At 46.5% G+C, this 16,056-nt stretch overlaps 1 protein-coding gene across 1 annotated transcript in view; it reads left to right on the top strand.

Annotated features, from left to right (window-relative positions):
* COMTD1 (catechol-O-methyltransferase domain containing 1) overlaps positions 1 to 16,056 on the top strand; it is a 56,910-nt gene that overhangs the window by 35,402 nt on the left and 5,452 nt on the right. Inside the window, exon 6 of the mRNA XM_030203231.1 lies at positions 12,880 to 13,013. Coding sequence (XP_030059091.1) covers positions 12,880 to 13,013 — 134 coding nt within the window. The remainder of the gene's footprint in view (positions 1 to 12,879; positions 13,014 to 16,056) is intronic.

The following is a 16,056-nucleotide window of genomic DNA, read 5'->3' as shown; positions in this document are numbered from 1 at the left end:
ATCTTGACAATGAAGTGTATGCCCTGTAAATACTTCTTCCTTGGCATTCCCTCAATTCCGCGCTACTAATCCGTCCCCTGATCTGCCTCAAGCTGCTCCTTAATACGTCTATACTAATCTGTTTCTGTATATCTGCCGTCCACTTCCTGGCCAACTTTTCGAGATTCTTTGGTGGTCTACTCATTAATAACCTTTTGTGCAACATTGAGATAGAAGCTGGATCAGTTGTTGGCGTATCAAAAAGTTCGTCAAATTTGGAGGTCACATCAACTTCCAAAAAGTGTGTAGGCAGCGTGAGAATGTAATGAGAAACCTGTTTAAAGGCGTATGTATCTGCCCATGTATTAGAATTGAGATTCAAGGAGTCCATGGATTTAAGGCGCCCATCCTTGTCTACAAAGTCCTCCACCATGTGAAGTCCTTTATCTCCCCAGCTCCGGATACGTTTATTCTCTAACCCTGGTTTAAAGTTTCCGTTACCTCTAATGGGTAGCAATCTACTAATATGTGCATCAAAGGACCAGAACCTTGCCATCTCCCCCCATATCGTCCGCAATGGCTTCACCAACATACTTCTACGAACATAAATAGGCAGATCTAAAGCTTCAGCCTGCAGTACATAATTAAATTGCAGAGGTCGCAACCAATCCGCTTCCATCTGCAATGGGGTACAACGTGATTCTCCCTTTAGCCAGTCTCTCAGGTGTCGGATCATACAGGCTCTATTATACCACCATAGGTTCAATATGCCAAATCCCCCTCTATGCCATCCATCCATCAGATTTTCCATACTAATCTGTGGCCTTTTCCTATGCCAGAAAAATTTTGAAAGCATACCAAGCAGTTTATTCCAATCGCTTTTGGTGAGGCATAGTGGTAAGGTTTGAAAGTAATAAAGCCACTTGGGAAAGATGATCATATTGAACAATGAAATTCGGCCTAGCAGTGACACCGGCAGCTCTCTCCATCTCTCCAGAAGCATACTGGTAGCTGAGAACAACTGGGTAATATTCAATTTATACAGCCTCCGCGGATCCCCCGGCAATTGAATACCTAAATATTTAAAGACTTCTTCCGTTCGTTTCAGAGGGCAATTGAGCTGAGACCACTCTGTATCAGACATATATAAAGTCTGAGCTTCAGATTTATCTAGGTTGAGATGAAAACCTGAGTAATCTCCAAATTCTTCGAATATCTCCAAAAGTGCTGCTAGGGAAGTCCGAGGTTCCTGCAAAATCACCGACAAGTCATCCGCGAAAGCTGCCAATTTAAATTGTTCCTGACCCACCTGTACCCCCTCACCTCTGGCATGTGCACTATGTCTCTAATCAGTGAATCCATGACCAATACAAACAAGAGAGGTGAGAGTGGGCAACCCTGCCGTGTGCCCCTCTCTATCGGAAAGACATCCAAAACTATTCCATTGATCAATACTTCTGCCACTGGCTCCTGGTACAAAGCCTTAATGGCTTCAACAAAATAACCATTTATCCCATAAGCCTCCAATGCCGCATACATAAAGGACCAGTTAACACGGTCAAACGCTTTTTCAGCGTCGAAACTCACTAACAACGATGGTACGGAGTCTCTATGGATTGTCTCTAGTGCTAATATTATCTTCCGCAAATTACGTGCTACTGACCTCTCGCGGACAAACCCCACTTGCTGCTCTGCGATCAATGATGGCAAAACTCTAGCTAAACGATTTGCCAAGATTTTAGCAATCAGCTTTGCTTCAAACGGCAATAAAGAAATAGGTCGATAAGAGCCCGTTCTATCTGGGTCTCGACCTGGTTTGAGCAGCACAATGATCTGTGCTTTTCGCAATGTTTCCGGCAATTGCCCTTTCCGCACTATGGCATTAAACACCTCCGTCAAGCATGATACTATGTCATTTACCATTAATTTGTAGAATTCAGATGTATAGCCATCTACCCCCGGTGACTTGCAAAAAGGACTAGTTCTAATACACCATCTCACTTCTTCCTCATTAATCTCCGCGTTAAGCATCTCTCGTTGTGCCTCTTGTATCTGAGGAAGCTCCTGACCCTTCAGGTACGAAGCTGCCTCGAGCCCTATATCAGTCGGCGACGAATATAGGTCAGCATAGAAATTTCTGAACACCTTATTGATATCTGCATTTGTATGAGAATAAAAACCCTGCTCGTTCAGAATTCTAACTACACATCTACGCCCTCCCACTTGGTTAACCATCCGCGCCAACAGTTTACCTTGTTTATTAGCATGCTTGTACAGCTGGAAGCGAAAATAGGTCAGTGACTTTTGCGTTTTTGTCTGGATCAATTGATTTAATTCCACTTGCGAGGACAGGAGTTTAGTCTTATTCTCTATTGTCGGCTTGCGCCCATACTGTTGTCTATCTCTTCTCACTTGAAGCTCAAGCCGTACCAACTCAGCCTCCTTCGCTTTCTTTTGATACACCGAGTATGAAATAATATGTCCCCGCAAGACCGCCTTTGCTGCTTCCCAGAAAAGGATCGGATCTCTAATGTAGCTTTCTTGGTTGCAGTCTACATACTCTTCCCATTTCTCCTTCATAAACAAAAGAAATTTAGGATCATGATATAAGGCCCTGGGGAATTTCCACTGAAACCCTATCTTCTCTTCTCTGTTCCAATCCAACACCACCCAGATCATTGCGTGATCAGACACTTCAGTAGCACCAATTTCTGCTTGTTGTAATTTAGGCGAAATCGTCCCTGATAGTAATAGATAATCTATGCGGGACTGCGTCCCGTGTGCTCTTGATAAATGAGTAAAGTCTCGCGTGCTAGGGTGCAGCAAGCGCCATGAATCCACTAAGTCCAGTTCAGAACAAACCCAAGGGATTCCTCTAGTAAGGTTCAACGGAGAGGCCCTTACGGAACCAGTACTATTCATCAGAGGATCCGATACCAAATTAAAGTCCCCTCCGATAATGATTGGGATCTGATCAAAGGTTTGTATATGTTTAATAATTGTCTGAAAATTTTTTTTATCGTATTGGTTAGGCGCATACAGGTTGACCAGCAGCAGCGGTTTATTGTTCAAAGTAATATGTTGAATTATATACCGTCCCTTGGGGTCTACAACTCTCTCATTTAAAACATATTGTGTCCCTTTTCTAATCAATATAGCTACCCCTGCTTTCTTATTATGCGCAGGACTATCCACCAATTCCTGCACCCACCACTTACATAATTTCTTATGTTCAATTGCAGTTAAATGGGTTTCTTGCAACATGACAATATGGGCTTTTTGTCTATTTAATGCCTGTAGCAGCTTGGCACGTTTAATTGGCGATGATATGCCGCCAACATTCCACGATATTACTTTAATCATTGCATCAAGCCACTATTGGTCATGTCACAATGCAGATATATTTGATCTTTTGGAGAAGTGTCCCAGCTCACCTCCCCCTTTACATCCTGCCCTAATATCGGTTTAGTGTCCCCAGGTCCTTCCTGTCCGAATAACCAGCTGCCTGGAAGAATTCCCTCCCCCCTCCCCCGTCCCCCCCTAAGCCCCCCCCCCCATCAGCTCCCTCCCAACCTTCCATAGGAACTCCTATGCGAGTTCGTCACGCTTTGGCACCACATTTCCTCCCTCCATACGTCTATGGGGATCTCCCCAACATGACAAAATATTTTTAGTGCTTAATCCCCATGATATCATGCATCAGCTCCAGACTCTCTATTCATGACATTAGCATTCCTGCCGATCACGGGTTTCCTCTGAGAAAGAGGTAAGCACTAGTTATACCAGATAGCTTATACAGCAGGTACCCATTAATCAAGATGATGGTCCTGTTCTATCGTCCGCTGATAATATGTAGGCTTGAAAAAACTGTCATTTTATGATATCAGATACATATTGCTTTGACCATTGCAATAACAAACATATTAACATGAACAATATATTTATTTTCTCAAAACCACAAAACCTTATATTGAACTCCCTTCTATTTTTAAACATAACTGACAAATCGAAAGTGAAGACAGACAGTGTAGAGGCTCACTCCATGCCTGCAAAACAAGGGCTGACACAAAACAAATGCAGGTCCCCCCTGCTGTGGGCGAAGATTTAGCTCAGCAACAATAATAAAACAGTTCTGTGTGATCAGAGTCTTTGTTAGTAGTTCGCACCCATTCGTTACCTGCTATAAAACCAAGTAGTGAAACATTCAGTACAAAGGTTAAATTTAAGAGTATATGTGAACAATAAGCCTTCAGCTCTTTATATTACAGCATTCACTGTCAAATCGGGAAATCTGAGCACTGATCAGCAGATAATTCACTGCTATGCGATCTCCTTCGGGTATTTCGGGGGAACAGCAAAGTAGAAAAATCCATAGGCGTAGTTTGACTGTTTCATTTGGGGGGGCAAAAAATGGGCGGAGCATATTAGCATATCATTTGCATATATACATATGCAAATGAATATGCTAATATGGAGGAAGGAAATGAAATTTACAGGCAAAATATCACAGATGCACATTTCAAAAAGCTGACATTTCAATTAATAAATTATGAATAAAATAAACTATTATTTACCTTTGTTGTCTGATCATGTAGTTTTTCTATTCGCTTTGATCCCAGTGTCTTCTGTTTTATGCAGTGTCTTCTTTCCAGTAGGCTTCCCTCTGCTCCCCACCCTCCCAGTCCCATCCATCTCTTGCTCCTTCCCTCTGCTCCCCACCCTTCCCAGTCCCATCCATCTTCTGTTCCTTCCCTCTGCTCACCATCCCTCCGTCCCATCCATCTCTTGCTCCTTCCCTCTGCTGTGCCTGACCTCTCCAAATCCCATCCATCTCCTGGTCCATCCCTCTGCTCCCCACCCCTCGCAGTCCCATCCATCTCTTGCTCCTTCCCTCTGCTCCCCACCCCTCCCAGTCCCAACCATCTCTTGCTCCTTCCCGCTGCTCCCCACCCCTCCCAGTCCCATCCATCTTCTGCTCCTTCCCTCTGCTCACCTCCTTTCCCAGTCCAATCCAATTCCTGGTCCTTCCCTCTGCTCCCCACCCACCCCTCCCAGTCCCATCCATCTCTTGCTCCTTCCCACCCCTCCCAGTCCCATCCATCTCCTGCTCCTTCCCACTGCTTCCCACCCTCCCAGTCCCATCCATCTCCTGCTCCTTCCCACCCTCCCAGTCCCATCCATCTCCTTCCCACTGCTTCCCACCCTCCCAGTCCCATCCATCTCTTGCTCCTTCCCTCTGCTCCCCACCCCTCCCAGTACTATCCATCTCCCCACCCCTCCTCCCCCCGCGCGAGGTCCAAGATGGTGACTCCGTTTACCCCCTCTCTTCCTCCCTCCGGCGCAGGCAGCAGTCTTTTCCAGCGTTCCTGGCAGCTGTAGCGATATACACGCTGCCTTCGGTCTGCCCCGGAAGCCTTCTCTTCAAGTTCCTGTTCCCACCTATGCGGGAACAGGAACTTGAAGAGAAGGCTTCGGGGCAGAGCCAAAGGCAGCGTGTACAACGCTACCGCTGCCAGGAACGCTGGAAAAGACTGCTGCCTGCGCCGGAGGGAGGGAGGAAGAGAGAGGAGTAGACGGAGACGCTCCTCTCCGTCCGCTTGGCTTCCCTGCCCTCTCTGTCTGCGTCCCGCCCGAAAGGAAATGACGTCAGAGGAAGGCGGGACGCAGATAGAGAGGGCAGGGAAGCCAATCGGACGGAGAGGAGCGCGTGCCTGCATGTGTTTTTTTTTTTTTTTTAAACTTTTTTTTTTTTTTAAACTAATGGCGCGGCAGCGCCTCGCGTCGTTTGGGGGGGCCCTGCCCCCCCTCGCCCCCCCCAGTCTACGCCTATGGAAAAATCGCTGTCAAATTAACCCTCCTGTAAGATATCTGCTATCGGGGCACATTATTCAGTAAAGCACTGTTAAACTGTGGTCTGCCTGAAATCTGCCCAGTTCGTCCAACTTTCACATCCTGTGATCAAATGTCTAGCATACCTGCCAGCTCTTCACTCCGTTGCAGTAGATATGGTCTTGAGAAACTCTTTTGCTGCTTCCACTGTCTCCAGGGTTTTTTCTGCTCCGTCTTGAAATATTTTCAGCGTGGCTGGATAGATCAAAGCAAATTTAATCTTCTAAGTGTGAAGTGCTGTGCACATGGGCGCGAAAGCTCGTCTTGCTGCTGCCACTTTGGAGGAGTAATCTTGGAAGCACAAAATGCGCTTTCCTTCGTGATGCAATTGTATACCTGATCTCAGCGCCCTTACAATCGCTTGTTTATGACCATAGTGCAGGACTCGCAGTATCACAGCTCTCGGTCTGTCCCCCGCTGCTCTTCGAGGCCCAACTCAATCCTCAGCGGTTCCTTTAGGTTGTTGAGCTGCAGCTCTTTCGGAAGCCAGCACTCCAGATATTCTATAAGCTCTGAATCCTTAAGGTGTTCCGGGAGACCAATAAGCCTGAGATTATTTCGTCTCGACCTATTTTCTAGGTCGTCAAGTTTTTGTTCCAAGCAGTGCTTTTTTTGTGCCGGTACACAACGGTACGGCGTACCGGCACCTTTTTATTTTGCTCCCCCCCCCCCGCCCCGTGAGTCCATGTCCCGCACGCAGTGCCAACCCCCATTTCCGGCCGCTGCTGCTTCTCCTGTTGAGCAGCAGCGGCCGCTACACAAAGAAAAAGATTTTAAAATAAACTTCAAACCTGGCTGAAACGCAACACCCCGGCACTGTAGACAGCCATTAGGCATTGGCTGTTGCCCTGCAGCCGCTCCTCCTCTTGCCTCTACGTCACTGCGCTCCTCTGGGGTCTTCCTCCAGGGGCAGTGACGTAGAGGCAAGAGGAGGAGCGGCTGCGGGGCAACAGCCAATGCCTAATGGCTGTCTACAGTGCCGGGGTGCCGCGTTTCAGCCAGGTTTCAAATTTTTTTTTTTTAATCTTCTTTTCTTTGTGTAGCGGCCGCTGCTGCTCAACAGGAGTAGCAGCAGCGACCGGAAATAGGGGCTGGTGCCGCATGCGTTGCGACTTCGCGCCGTTCGCGGGAAACTTGGCAGGGAGAGGGAAACCAACAGAGGGAAGGATTGGGGGGGGGAGAGAGAAAGAGGGAACCCAACAGAGGGAAGGATTGGGGAGAGAGAGAAAAAGGGTAACCAACAGAGGGAAGGATTGGGGAGAGAGAGGGAAAACAACAGAAGGAAGGATTGGGGAGAGAGAGAAAGAGGGAAAACAACAGCTGGAAGGATTGGGGAGAGAGAGAGAGAGGGAAAACAACAGAGGGAAGGATTGGGGAGAGAGAGAAAGAGAGAAAACAACAGGGAAGGATTGGGGAGAGAGAGAGAGAGAGGGAAAACAACAGAGGGAAGGATTGGGGAGAGAGAGAAAGAGGGAAAACAACAGAGGGAAGGATTGGGGAGAGAGAGAGAGAGAGAGAGGGAAAACAACAGAGGGAAGGATTGGGGAGAGAGAGAGAGGGAAAACAACAGGGAAGGATTGGGGAGAGAGAGAGGGAAAACAACAGAGGGAAGGATTGGGGAGAGAGAGAAAGGGAAAACAACAGGGAAGGATTGGGGAGAGAGGGGAAAAAACAGATGGAAGGATTGGGGAGAGGGGAAAAACAGATGGAAGGATGGGGAGAGAGAGAGAGAGAGGGAAAACAACAGGGAAGGATTGGGGAGAGAAAGAAAGGGAAAACAACAGAGGGAAGGATTGGGGAGAGAGAGGAGAAAACAAATGGAAGGATGGGGAGAGAGAGGGAAAAACACAGATGGAAGGATTGGGGAGAGAGGGGAAAACAGCTGGAAGGATGGGGAGAGAGAGGGAAAAACACAGATGGAAGGATTGGGGAGAGAGGGAAAAACAGATGGAAGGATGGGGAAAGAGAAAGGGAAAACAGATGGAAGGATGGGGAGAGAGAGAGAGGGAAAAACAGATAGAAGGATGGGGAGAGAGAGAGGGAAAAAGAGATGGAAGGATGGGGAGAGAGAGAGGGAAAACGGAAGGATAGGGAGAGAAAGAGGGAAGACGCTGGATGGAAGAATGCAGAAAGAAATAGGGGAGACACTGGAAGGATGGGGAGAGAAAGCAGAGCTGCTGGATGGAAAAGGGGAATAGAGAAAGACTGGAGAATAAGAGGAAGGGGCCTGGGGAGAACAAGGGTGAGGAAAAGATGAAAAGCCACAGGTAGATGAAGGAAATTAAAGGATGGATAGTAAGAATGAATTAAATCTGGACAGAGAGAGAGCCTGAAAAATATTGAAGAAAGCAAAGAAAAAGGAGACAAAAATGACAAATGGCACAGAAGAGTTAAGCGAAAACAAAGGAAAGGAGAATCACAGACTGGGACCAATATGGAAAGAAAAACAGTCACCAGACAACAAAGGTAGAAAGAAATCATTTTATTTTCATTTTAGTGTTTGTAATATGTCCAATTTGAGAATTTACATTGGCTGTCTTATTTTGCACTGGGTATACTGGAGCTGTAAGAGCTTACAGAGATTATTTATAATGAAAAAAAATCACGTTATTTTTTTCTCCTATAGTACTGTAATATTTTCAATGATGTCTGTTTATATGCGCCATGGCTGGTGTAGGGGGTGTGGTTAATGTGGGTGTGACTATCAGGGGTGGAGCCATATGTGGTGAGCCCGCCCATAATGAGTACCGGCACCTTTTTTTGTACAAAAAAAGCACTGGTTCCAAGTCAGTCACTTTAGATCTCATGGCCTCCGTTGGTCCCGCTGCCTCTGTTACGCGGTCCTCAAGATCACTAAGCCGCTGCTACATATGATCAAGATCTAAGTGAAACCCATCGAGTCGTTCGTGAGCAGCTTCAGCTCTATCGAACAGAGCCTGTAATTTTTTATCCAAGGCGGCTTCTACTGCTGCTGTGACTTCTGCAGTTATTTCAGCCGTCCATGCTGAACACACCGTACTAATCAGCTGTCCCGATGTCTCCGCCATTTTGGATTCAGGTACTTTAAGCTTTTCTTTCTCTTTTTTCTGTGTTTTCGCGGCCATCTCAACGTACTCTGAAATATTATTTTGTTCTGCTTTCCTACCGGATGTTCTCCCTCGAGCAGCTGGTAAAAAGCCTTCTGTTTGAGCTGATTATAGCCAGGTTTTAGGGAAGAAATGTGGGAGCTCCGCTTTTCAGCGTCTTCACTCCACCATGGCACCACGTGACCTCCCTCCTTACACACTTTTTCCTGACACCCTTATAGGCTTTCTCATGTAGTACAATTCCCGCCACAAATCAAAGCCTCTCTCACCCTAAAATGGTAAATCACTTATCTCTGGAAATTCAGTGCTATACTGGAACATTCACACTCGCCTCAGCTCACTTTCAATATCAAAGTACCCTTTTTCAATGTCACATTTCACTTTAAACTCATAAAATATACTTTTATTTCTTACATTTCACACACGCAGCCTTTCTCTCCATGCTCACAGCCCTGGTCTTCAGTTCACCACAGTCCCCCTGGCAACCCACTCCCTCCTAGAGGATCTGACATCACTCAACCAATCAGCTTGTCAGAGAAAGACAGTTTTTTTTCTCTGATCTGTTTAGAATCTCCCTCCCCCATATAAGTTACTGCAAAACTTACTACACAGAGAATTTAAAACTTAATTTTAACCTGACGTGTACCCAAAACAGCAAGAAAACTTTTATAGTACAATCCCCACTTAATCATGGTTTATTTCTTGAAAAATAAAACCATATTTAAGAAACATCTCACACTTTCTTCAGCTAACTCTATTAACAATTCCCAAACTAAACTTTAAACCTTTTCCAGCCAGCAACATTCACCATATATTACACTAGACCACCCAATGACTCCAAATTTTCGCAGTGATGTGAGGCTGGTCCATTCTTCTCTTCCTCCAGTGGAAGGATGTCTTCAGGAATTTGGGGAGGAGTGGGCCAAAATCACATCACATCATACCAGTGGGTTCTGGATATTCATAGAGAAGGTTACAAGTCAGAGTTCTCCTGCCCAGTCGCTCCTCTCTTCTAGCAGTCTCCTTGTTGATAGGGAACCAAGGCAATTGAGGTTCAGGCCACCATAAATTCCTTGCTGGCACTCTAGGCCATTGTTCCAGTTCCCCAGGCTGAACATGGACAAAGCATATACTCCATCTGCTTCACTGTCCCAAAGAAGGAAGACACCATTCATCCGGTCTTAGATCTCAAAGGTCTAAATCACTGCCTCCAAGTGTCCTGCTTTCACATGGAAAAACTAAGAGCAGTCATAGCCTTGGTTCAAGCAGGAGAATTTCTCACCACCCTCAGTCTGAAGGAGCAATAATTGCATATACCCATATGGCCGCCACATCAGAGGTTTCTACGTTTTGTGGTGCTAGACCGTCACTTCCAGTTCAGGGCTTTGCCCTTGGGTCTCGCCATGGCACTAAAAACATTTACTAAGTTTATAGTGGTGGTAGTGATCTTCCTTCAGTGCCAGGGAATCAGAGTTTACCTTCATCTCGACAACTGGCATCATCCTATTCAGACAGTGTGGTGGCAATTGACAGAGTTGTCTATCTTCTGCAGTCATTGGGTTGGGTGATCAATTTTGAGAAGAGTAGACTAACTCCATCACAGACACTGGACTATCTGGGTGTTCTGTTGAACACAGCAAGGGAGAGGATCTTCCTCACAGAATGCAGGAGGTCAAAGCTGGTTCAACAGATTCATCTTCTCCTCAGTAAAGCAGGGCCAAGGTCTGGGACTACGTCCAGGTTCTGGGGTCAATGACAGCGGCGATGGAAATGCTACTATGGGCAAGGGCTTATATGTGGCCATTACAAGAGTCTCTTCTCAATCACTGGTCTCCAGTGTCACAGAAGTATGACCTTCATCTTCCTTGGATGCTGATTGCCAGATGGAGTATGCAGTGGTGGTTTGACCGTTGGAGCTCCCTTTCCGATAACACAATGGAAGGTAGTGACAACAGATGCCAGCTCATTACAGGTTCCATCTGGCACAGGGCACCTGGACAGAACAGGTGTCTCGGTGGTTGATAAATCGCTTGGAGCTCAGTGCGGAGCGGAATGCCTTATGTGACTTTGCTCCCTTTCTGGTGGAGGCTCTGGTCCAAGTTTTCTCTGACAATGCGATGGCAGTGGCTTATATCACAATCAAAGCGAGACCCGCAGCTGTCTGATGCTGGTGGAGGCGGTCTTCCTCATTAATTGGGCGGAGAAAAACCTTCTCTACTTGTCAGCAGCTCACATAACAGGGTCCTGGAATGTGGAGGCAGACTTTCTCAGGAGGCACTCCTTGGGCCCGGGAGAATAGGAACTATCCAGCCAGGGTTTTCAACTGATAGTGGACCAATGGGGTTCTCTGTTTCTGGACTTGATGGAAACAAAAGGGAATGCCAAAGTGTCAAGTTCTTCAGCCATTGGAAAGTACTGGGCTTGATGGGGATCAATGCCCTACTGCAGCCCTGGCTGGAGACACTTCGACTGTATGTCTTCCATCCTTGGGCCATAGTAGGCCGCATGTTGAAAAGGGTCACATTGCACCGGAGTCGAATAATTCTCATAGCCCCAGATTGGCCGCGGAGACTGTGGTACATGGATCTGATTCGACTGCTGGACAGGGATCCTCTCTGTTTTCCACAGGTACATGGCATACTGAAGGATCCTTGAAAGATCTTACACTAAAGACAGCATTCTTGGTGGCTGATGCTTCGGCACGTAGGGTTTTGGAGCTTCAGGCTTTCTCCTGTCGGGATCCCTTTCTCTGCTTTTCAGAGGCAGGGATCTTCCTGTGCACAGTTCCTTCCTTTCTTCCAAATGTATTAGCATTTTATTTCAACCAACCAATCTGTGGAGCATCTGTCCTTTCACTGAGAGGATGAGGAGGCTCAGTATTCTTCCTTGAGGCTTCTTGATATGTGTAGAATCCTCATTAGACATCTGGAAGTCATGAAAATCAGACAGTTTGTGCTTTTTGGTAAACAGAGGCTTGGCCTCATGGCTTCCAAGCCCACAATTTCTAGATGGCTAAAAGAAACTATCGCATTAGCTTATTTGCTTATGGGGAAGCAGGCTTCTCGGGCCTTACAGGCTCATTCAATGAGGCATACAGTGACATCCTGGGTGGAGACTATCTTACTGTCTCCGGTCGATATTTGCAAGGCAGCGATCAACGCTACATACCTTTGCCAAGCACTACAGGGTGGTCGTTGCAGCTTGCTTAGAAGCTAGTTTTGGGGCTTTGGTCCTCAGGGCTGCAGCACCAAGATCCCACCCACTCTAGGGATTGCTTTTAAGCGTCCCACTTATTCTGGAATTATGGGAAGCTACATAATAGAAGGAGAAATTAGATCTTACCTGATAATATTTTTCCATTAATCCTTCCCACTATTCCAGAGGCCCATCCAAGGTTTCTGAGATGTTTAGTCGATGTGAAGTGGATCAAATAACCACTGTCACCTTGCATGGTGCTTCCTGCATATCTCTTGTCCTCTACAAGTTGTCCAGAGATGAGAGAAGTCTGCACACATTTACTCATCTGGTTAGTGTTAGGTTAGCGAGTTGTTTAAGGTTGTTGTGTTTTTTCTGAGTTTATCCTTACTGCTTGTCTATTTAGCGGACTGGATGCCAAGAGAGATGTGTCTCAGCTCAGGTTTCAGTTCCATATCTCCACCTATTGGTTGATGGACACAACTATCCCACAGGTTCTGGAATAGTGAGAGGACTAATGGAAAGAAAATTATCAGGTAAGACATTATTTCTCTTTGAATAATGTGTACAATAGACTAATTTTTCTGTATTAATCCAAAGACCATACATTTCTGTAAATTATAACAACTTCTGGCTTTATAGCATTGGAATGCGAGTGTAAGTATTAGCTTTTGTCACTGAGGGGTTAATTTGAAACTTCAGGAGATTAATAGCTTAATTTCATACGCAGATGAGTTGCTGGTAGCTGGTGAAGCTGGGACCTATGACTTTGCATTTATAGATGCCGACAAACAGAGTTACAATGAGTACTATGAAAAATGTCTTCGCCTCGTAAGAAAAGGGGGAATTATAGCTATTGATAATGTAAGTATAAGAAACGTGAGTAACTCTTCTTTGTCAGTAATCAAGTGTCCATAGCCCAGCCTCAGATATTACAGCCCGTTGAAACTTCCTTAATCATTTCTTATTGATAATGGAAACCATAATGGGAAGCAAATAGAATTTATGCATATTAAATTATCTGTTTGGGCTACAGGCTTTTAAAATATTCCTATATTTCGTTCTTTCATACATACATAGAGGGAGAGAGAGTGCCTTAACTCAAAAACTATTTACTGAAAAATGAAAAAGAAAAATACACAATGTTAGACTGGTTGTGAGCCCTTGGGCCCCGGCCGAGGCCTAGTATAGGGGTTAGGCCAAGGCCGAGGGTGGGCCGAGCAGGCACTACACACTACCCCAGCTACCAAGCCCTGTACACACACGAAGCAACCAACTTGCACCTCCAGAAAAGGGAAGATAGGGCAATCAGGCGGGCCTCACTGCCTATCGGGAACCGATTCACTCAGAATTCAAGCATGCGAACCTCACGACCTAACTGGAACCGACTCATACTTAGGGAGGGGAGAAAGAGACTAAACGAGGGGTCCCCTATGGGGACTGGAGCACCAGCAACACCCTTGGTGCTGGTAATCAAGGAGAAATGGAAGCATACACAGAAACACGTCAAGCCGTTGCCCACCACACACAAAGGTGAGGGACTGGAATATAAGATTCTGTAGGCAGAGACCCTCAGCAGACAGGGAAGGGAAAAGTCCGCAAAACGGAGTGCAGAGCCTAACACACACACACCGCACAGAAAGGGGCAGTGCTCTGTAATACAGGAGATAGTACAGCAAAGAAAGGATTGAAACAGTCACAAAGGGAAGACTGCAGTAAACAGACAAGTGCTAGAAGCAGAGAAGCTCTGCAGACAAAGGGTTAAACCAAGCTCAGCTCACACACAGCAAACAGAGGCAGGGAAGACTGCAGACAACCGGTTAATCGGGAGAACAATGAAAGAGCAAACAAACAACCCCCACGGAGAGAAACAAAAGGGTCCCGAGTCTGTTACCAGGGCAGGACCTGCCAAGCAGAAAACAAACAGGACACAAAGGGAACTCCAAAGGAAGGGGAAGCAAAACAAACAAACTGGAACAGAATGAGGTAGGAACTCACCACACAGCACTACAGCCAAACAGAGAAACCCAGGTGCAGTGAGAGAGGTAATTAGACACACACAGGCAGCAGCCGGCAGATAGAGACAGAGCAACAGAAACTGCAAGCAAAGGAAAGGAGTAATAACTCCATGCAAGGACAGAGCTAATAGCTCAGACAGAGTAAAGGTAAGGCTTCAGCAGAATTGAAGTAACGCCAAAGCAGGGGTTGTAGGGACAGGTGAGCTTAAGTAGATCAGACTGACATCAGCTCAGCCCCTGACGGACCAATCAGGAGTGGTTCCAAGCATTCCCCTGTCTGACTAGCAGAATTCTAACAGAATCATAACACACAACAAGGAAAATAGGAGAGCTACAAAACTCTACTAGCATAAATAGAGTTGTTAGACCCATGTACACACAGCTATCTGTGCTCAAGCCCTTAGCGGTGGTGTGTTATAGAGATCAGAACATTTAGGGTTCTTTTTACTAAGGCGCACTCATAGATTTACGTTTGCTAAATTATAAGACTTCCATTATATTCCTATGGGTGTCTTATCATTTACCCCCCTGTTTACTAAGCTGCATGGCAATGCTGACACAGCCCATTCAAAGTGAATGGGATATGTTGGCATTAGCGCACGGTGTCTGCTAGCGTGGCTTTGTAAACAAGAGGGATTAGCACGTACTAACGATTAGCGAGTGCTAAATCTGTTAGCGCACCTTAGTAAATGGACCCCTTAATTACCTCCAGAAGAAGTCCTGGGTTTTAATTCAAGACTCCTCTCTCTCCATGAGTTCCTGTGACTTTGGCCACCATATCATTCTTTGCCTCTGATACCCAAAGGAAAACAAGGTATTTACCTCAATCTACCTTTCCCAGTTAACAAATTCTTCTGCAGAGGCCTGAGAACCTGAAGGACTAGGTTCAGTTCCCACTGCAGCTCCTTCTGACTCTGGGCAAGTCATTTAACCCTCCATTGCCCTAGGAACAAAACAAGTACTTGTATGGAATATGTAAACCGCTTTGACTGTAACCACAGAAAGGCGGTATATCAAGTCCCATCCCCTTTCCCTTTTCAGACAGTCACATCTGCTCTCTTTTATTCAGTGGCGTTCCGAGGGGCGCTGACACCCAGAGCGGATCACCGATGCTCCCCGCCCCCAGGGTGCAGTGCCCCCCCGTGCAGCACGACCCCCCCCAGCGAAGGCACACCCCCCCACCCCGGCGAAAGAACCCCCCCCCCCCCGGGTGCACGCCGCTGGGGGGTGCCGCACGCTGGTCAGCGTCGTTGGTTTCCATGCTCCTTCTGCCCCGGAACAGGTTACTTGCATTTATATGTTATGCCACTTCTGTGCGCCCTTACAGAATAGTGCTGAGGTGTTTTGCTGCCACTTAAACATGGAAACATGCAGTTACCCACAAAAGTGCCAGTATTCCATATCTATCTGCACTCAAGAGGCATGTAAATATGGCCACCCTGTTATAGAATGTCACTTCACATCTCTGTTGGGTATGGTAGTTTGGAAGCTCCATTTTAGCAACAACAAGAAAAAAAAAGTTTTATTTGAATTTTAAAATGTGCTCCATTCAATGTGCATGTGCTTCAAGAATTGTCAGCATCTTAAGGTACTTTGGGCCAGTGGCGTAGCTACGGGTGGGCCTGGATGGGCACAGGCCCACCCATTCTTGACTCAGGCCCACCCAGCTGCAGCGCTACACTGTTGTCTACCCCCCTCTTCTCCACGACATCCCGGCATCTGCACTCCTGTCTCTGAACCCCTTCCCTCCCCGGTGTCAGTACAGACATCCCCAGTGCCTACAGCGATTCATTCTTGCTGCTTGCGCCAGCCCCGCAGGCTTAAATCTACCGCATTCTGCCACACAGGAAACAGACAATGATGTCAGCGAGAGCGGGACACCAGCAGAT

Source organism: Microcaecilia unicolor, chromosome 5 (genome assembly GCF_901765095.1).
Source record: "Microcaecilia unicolor chromosome 5, aMicUni1.1, whole genome shotgun sequence".
NCBI lineage: Eukaryota > Metazoa > Chordata > Amphibia > Gymnophiona > Siphonopidae > Microcaecilia > Microcaecilia unicolor.
This window is presented reverse-complemented; position numbering and strand designations above follow the sequence as displayed.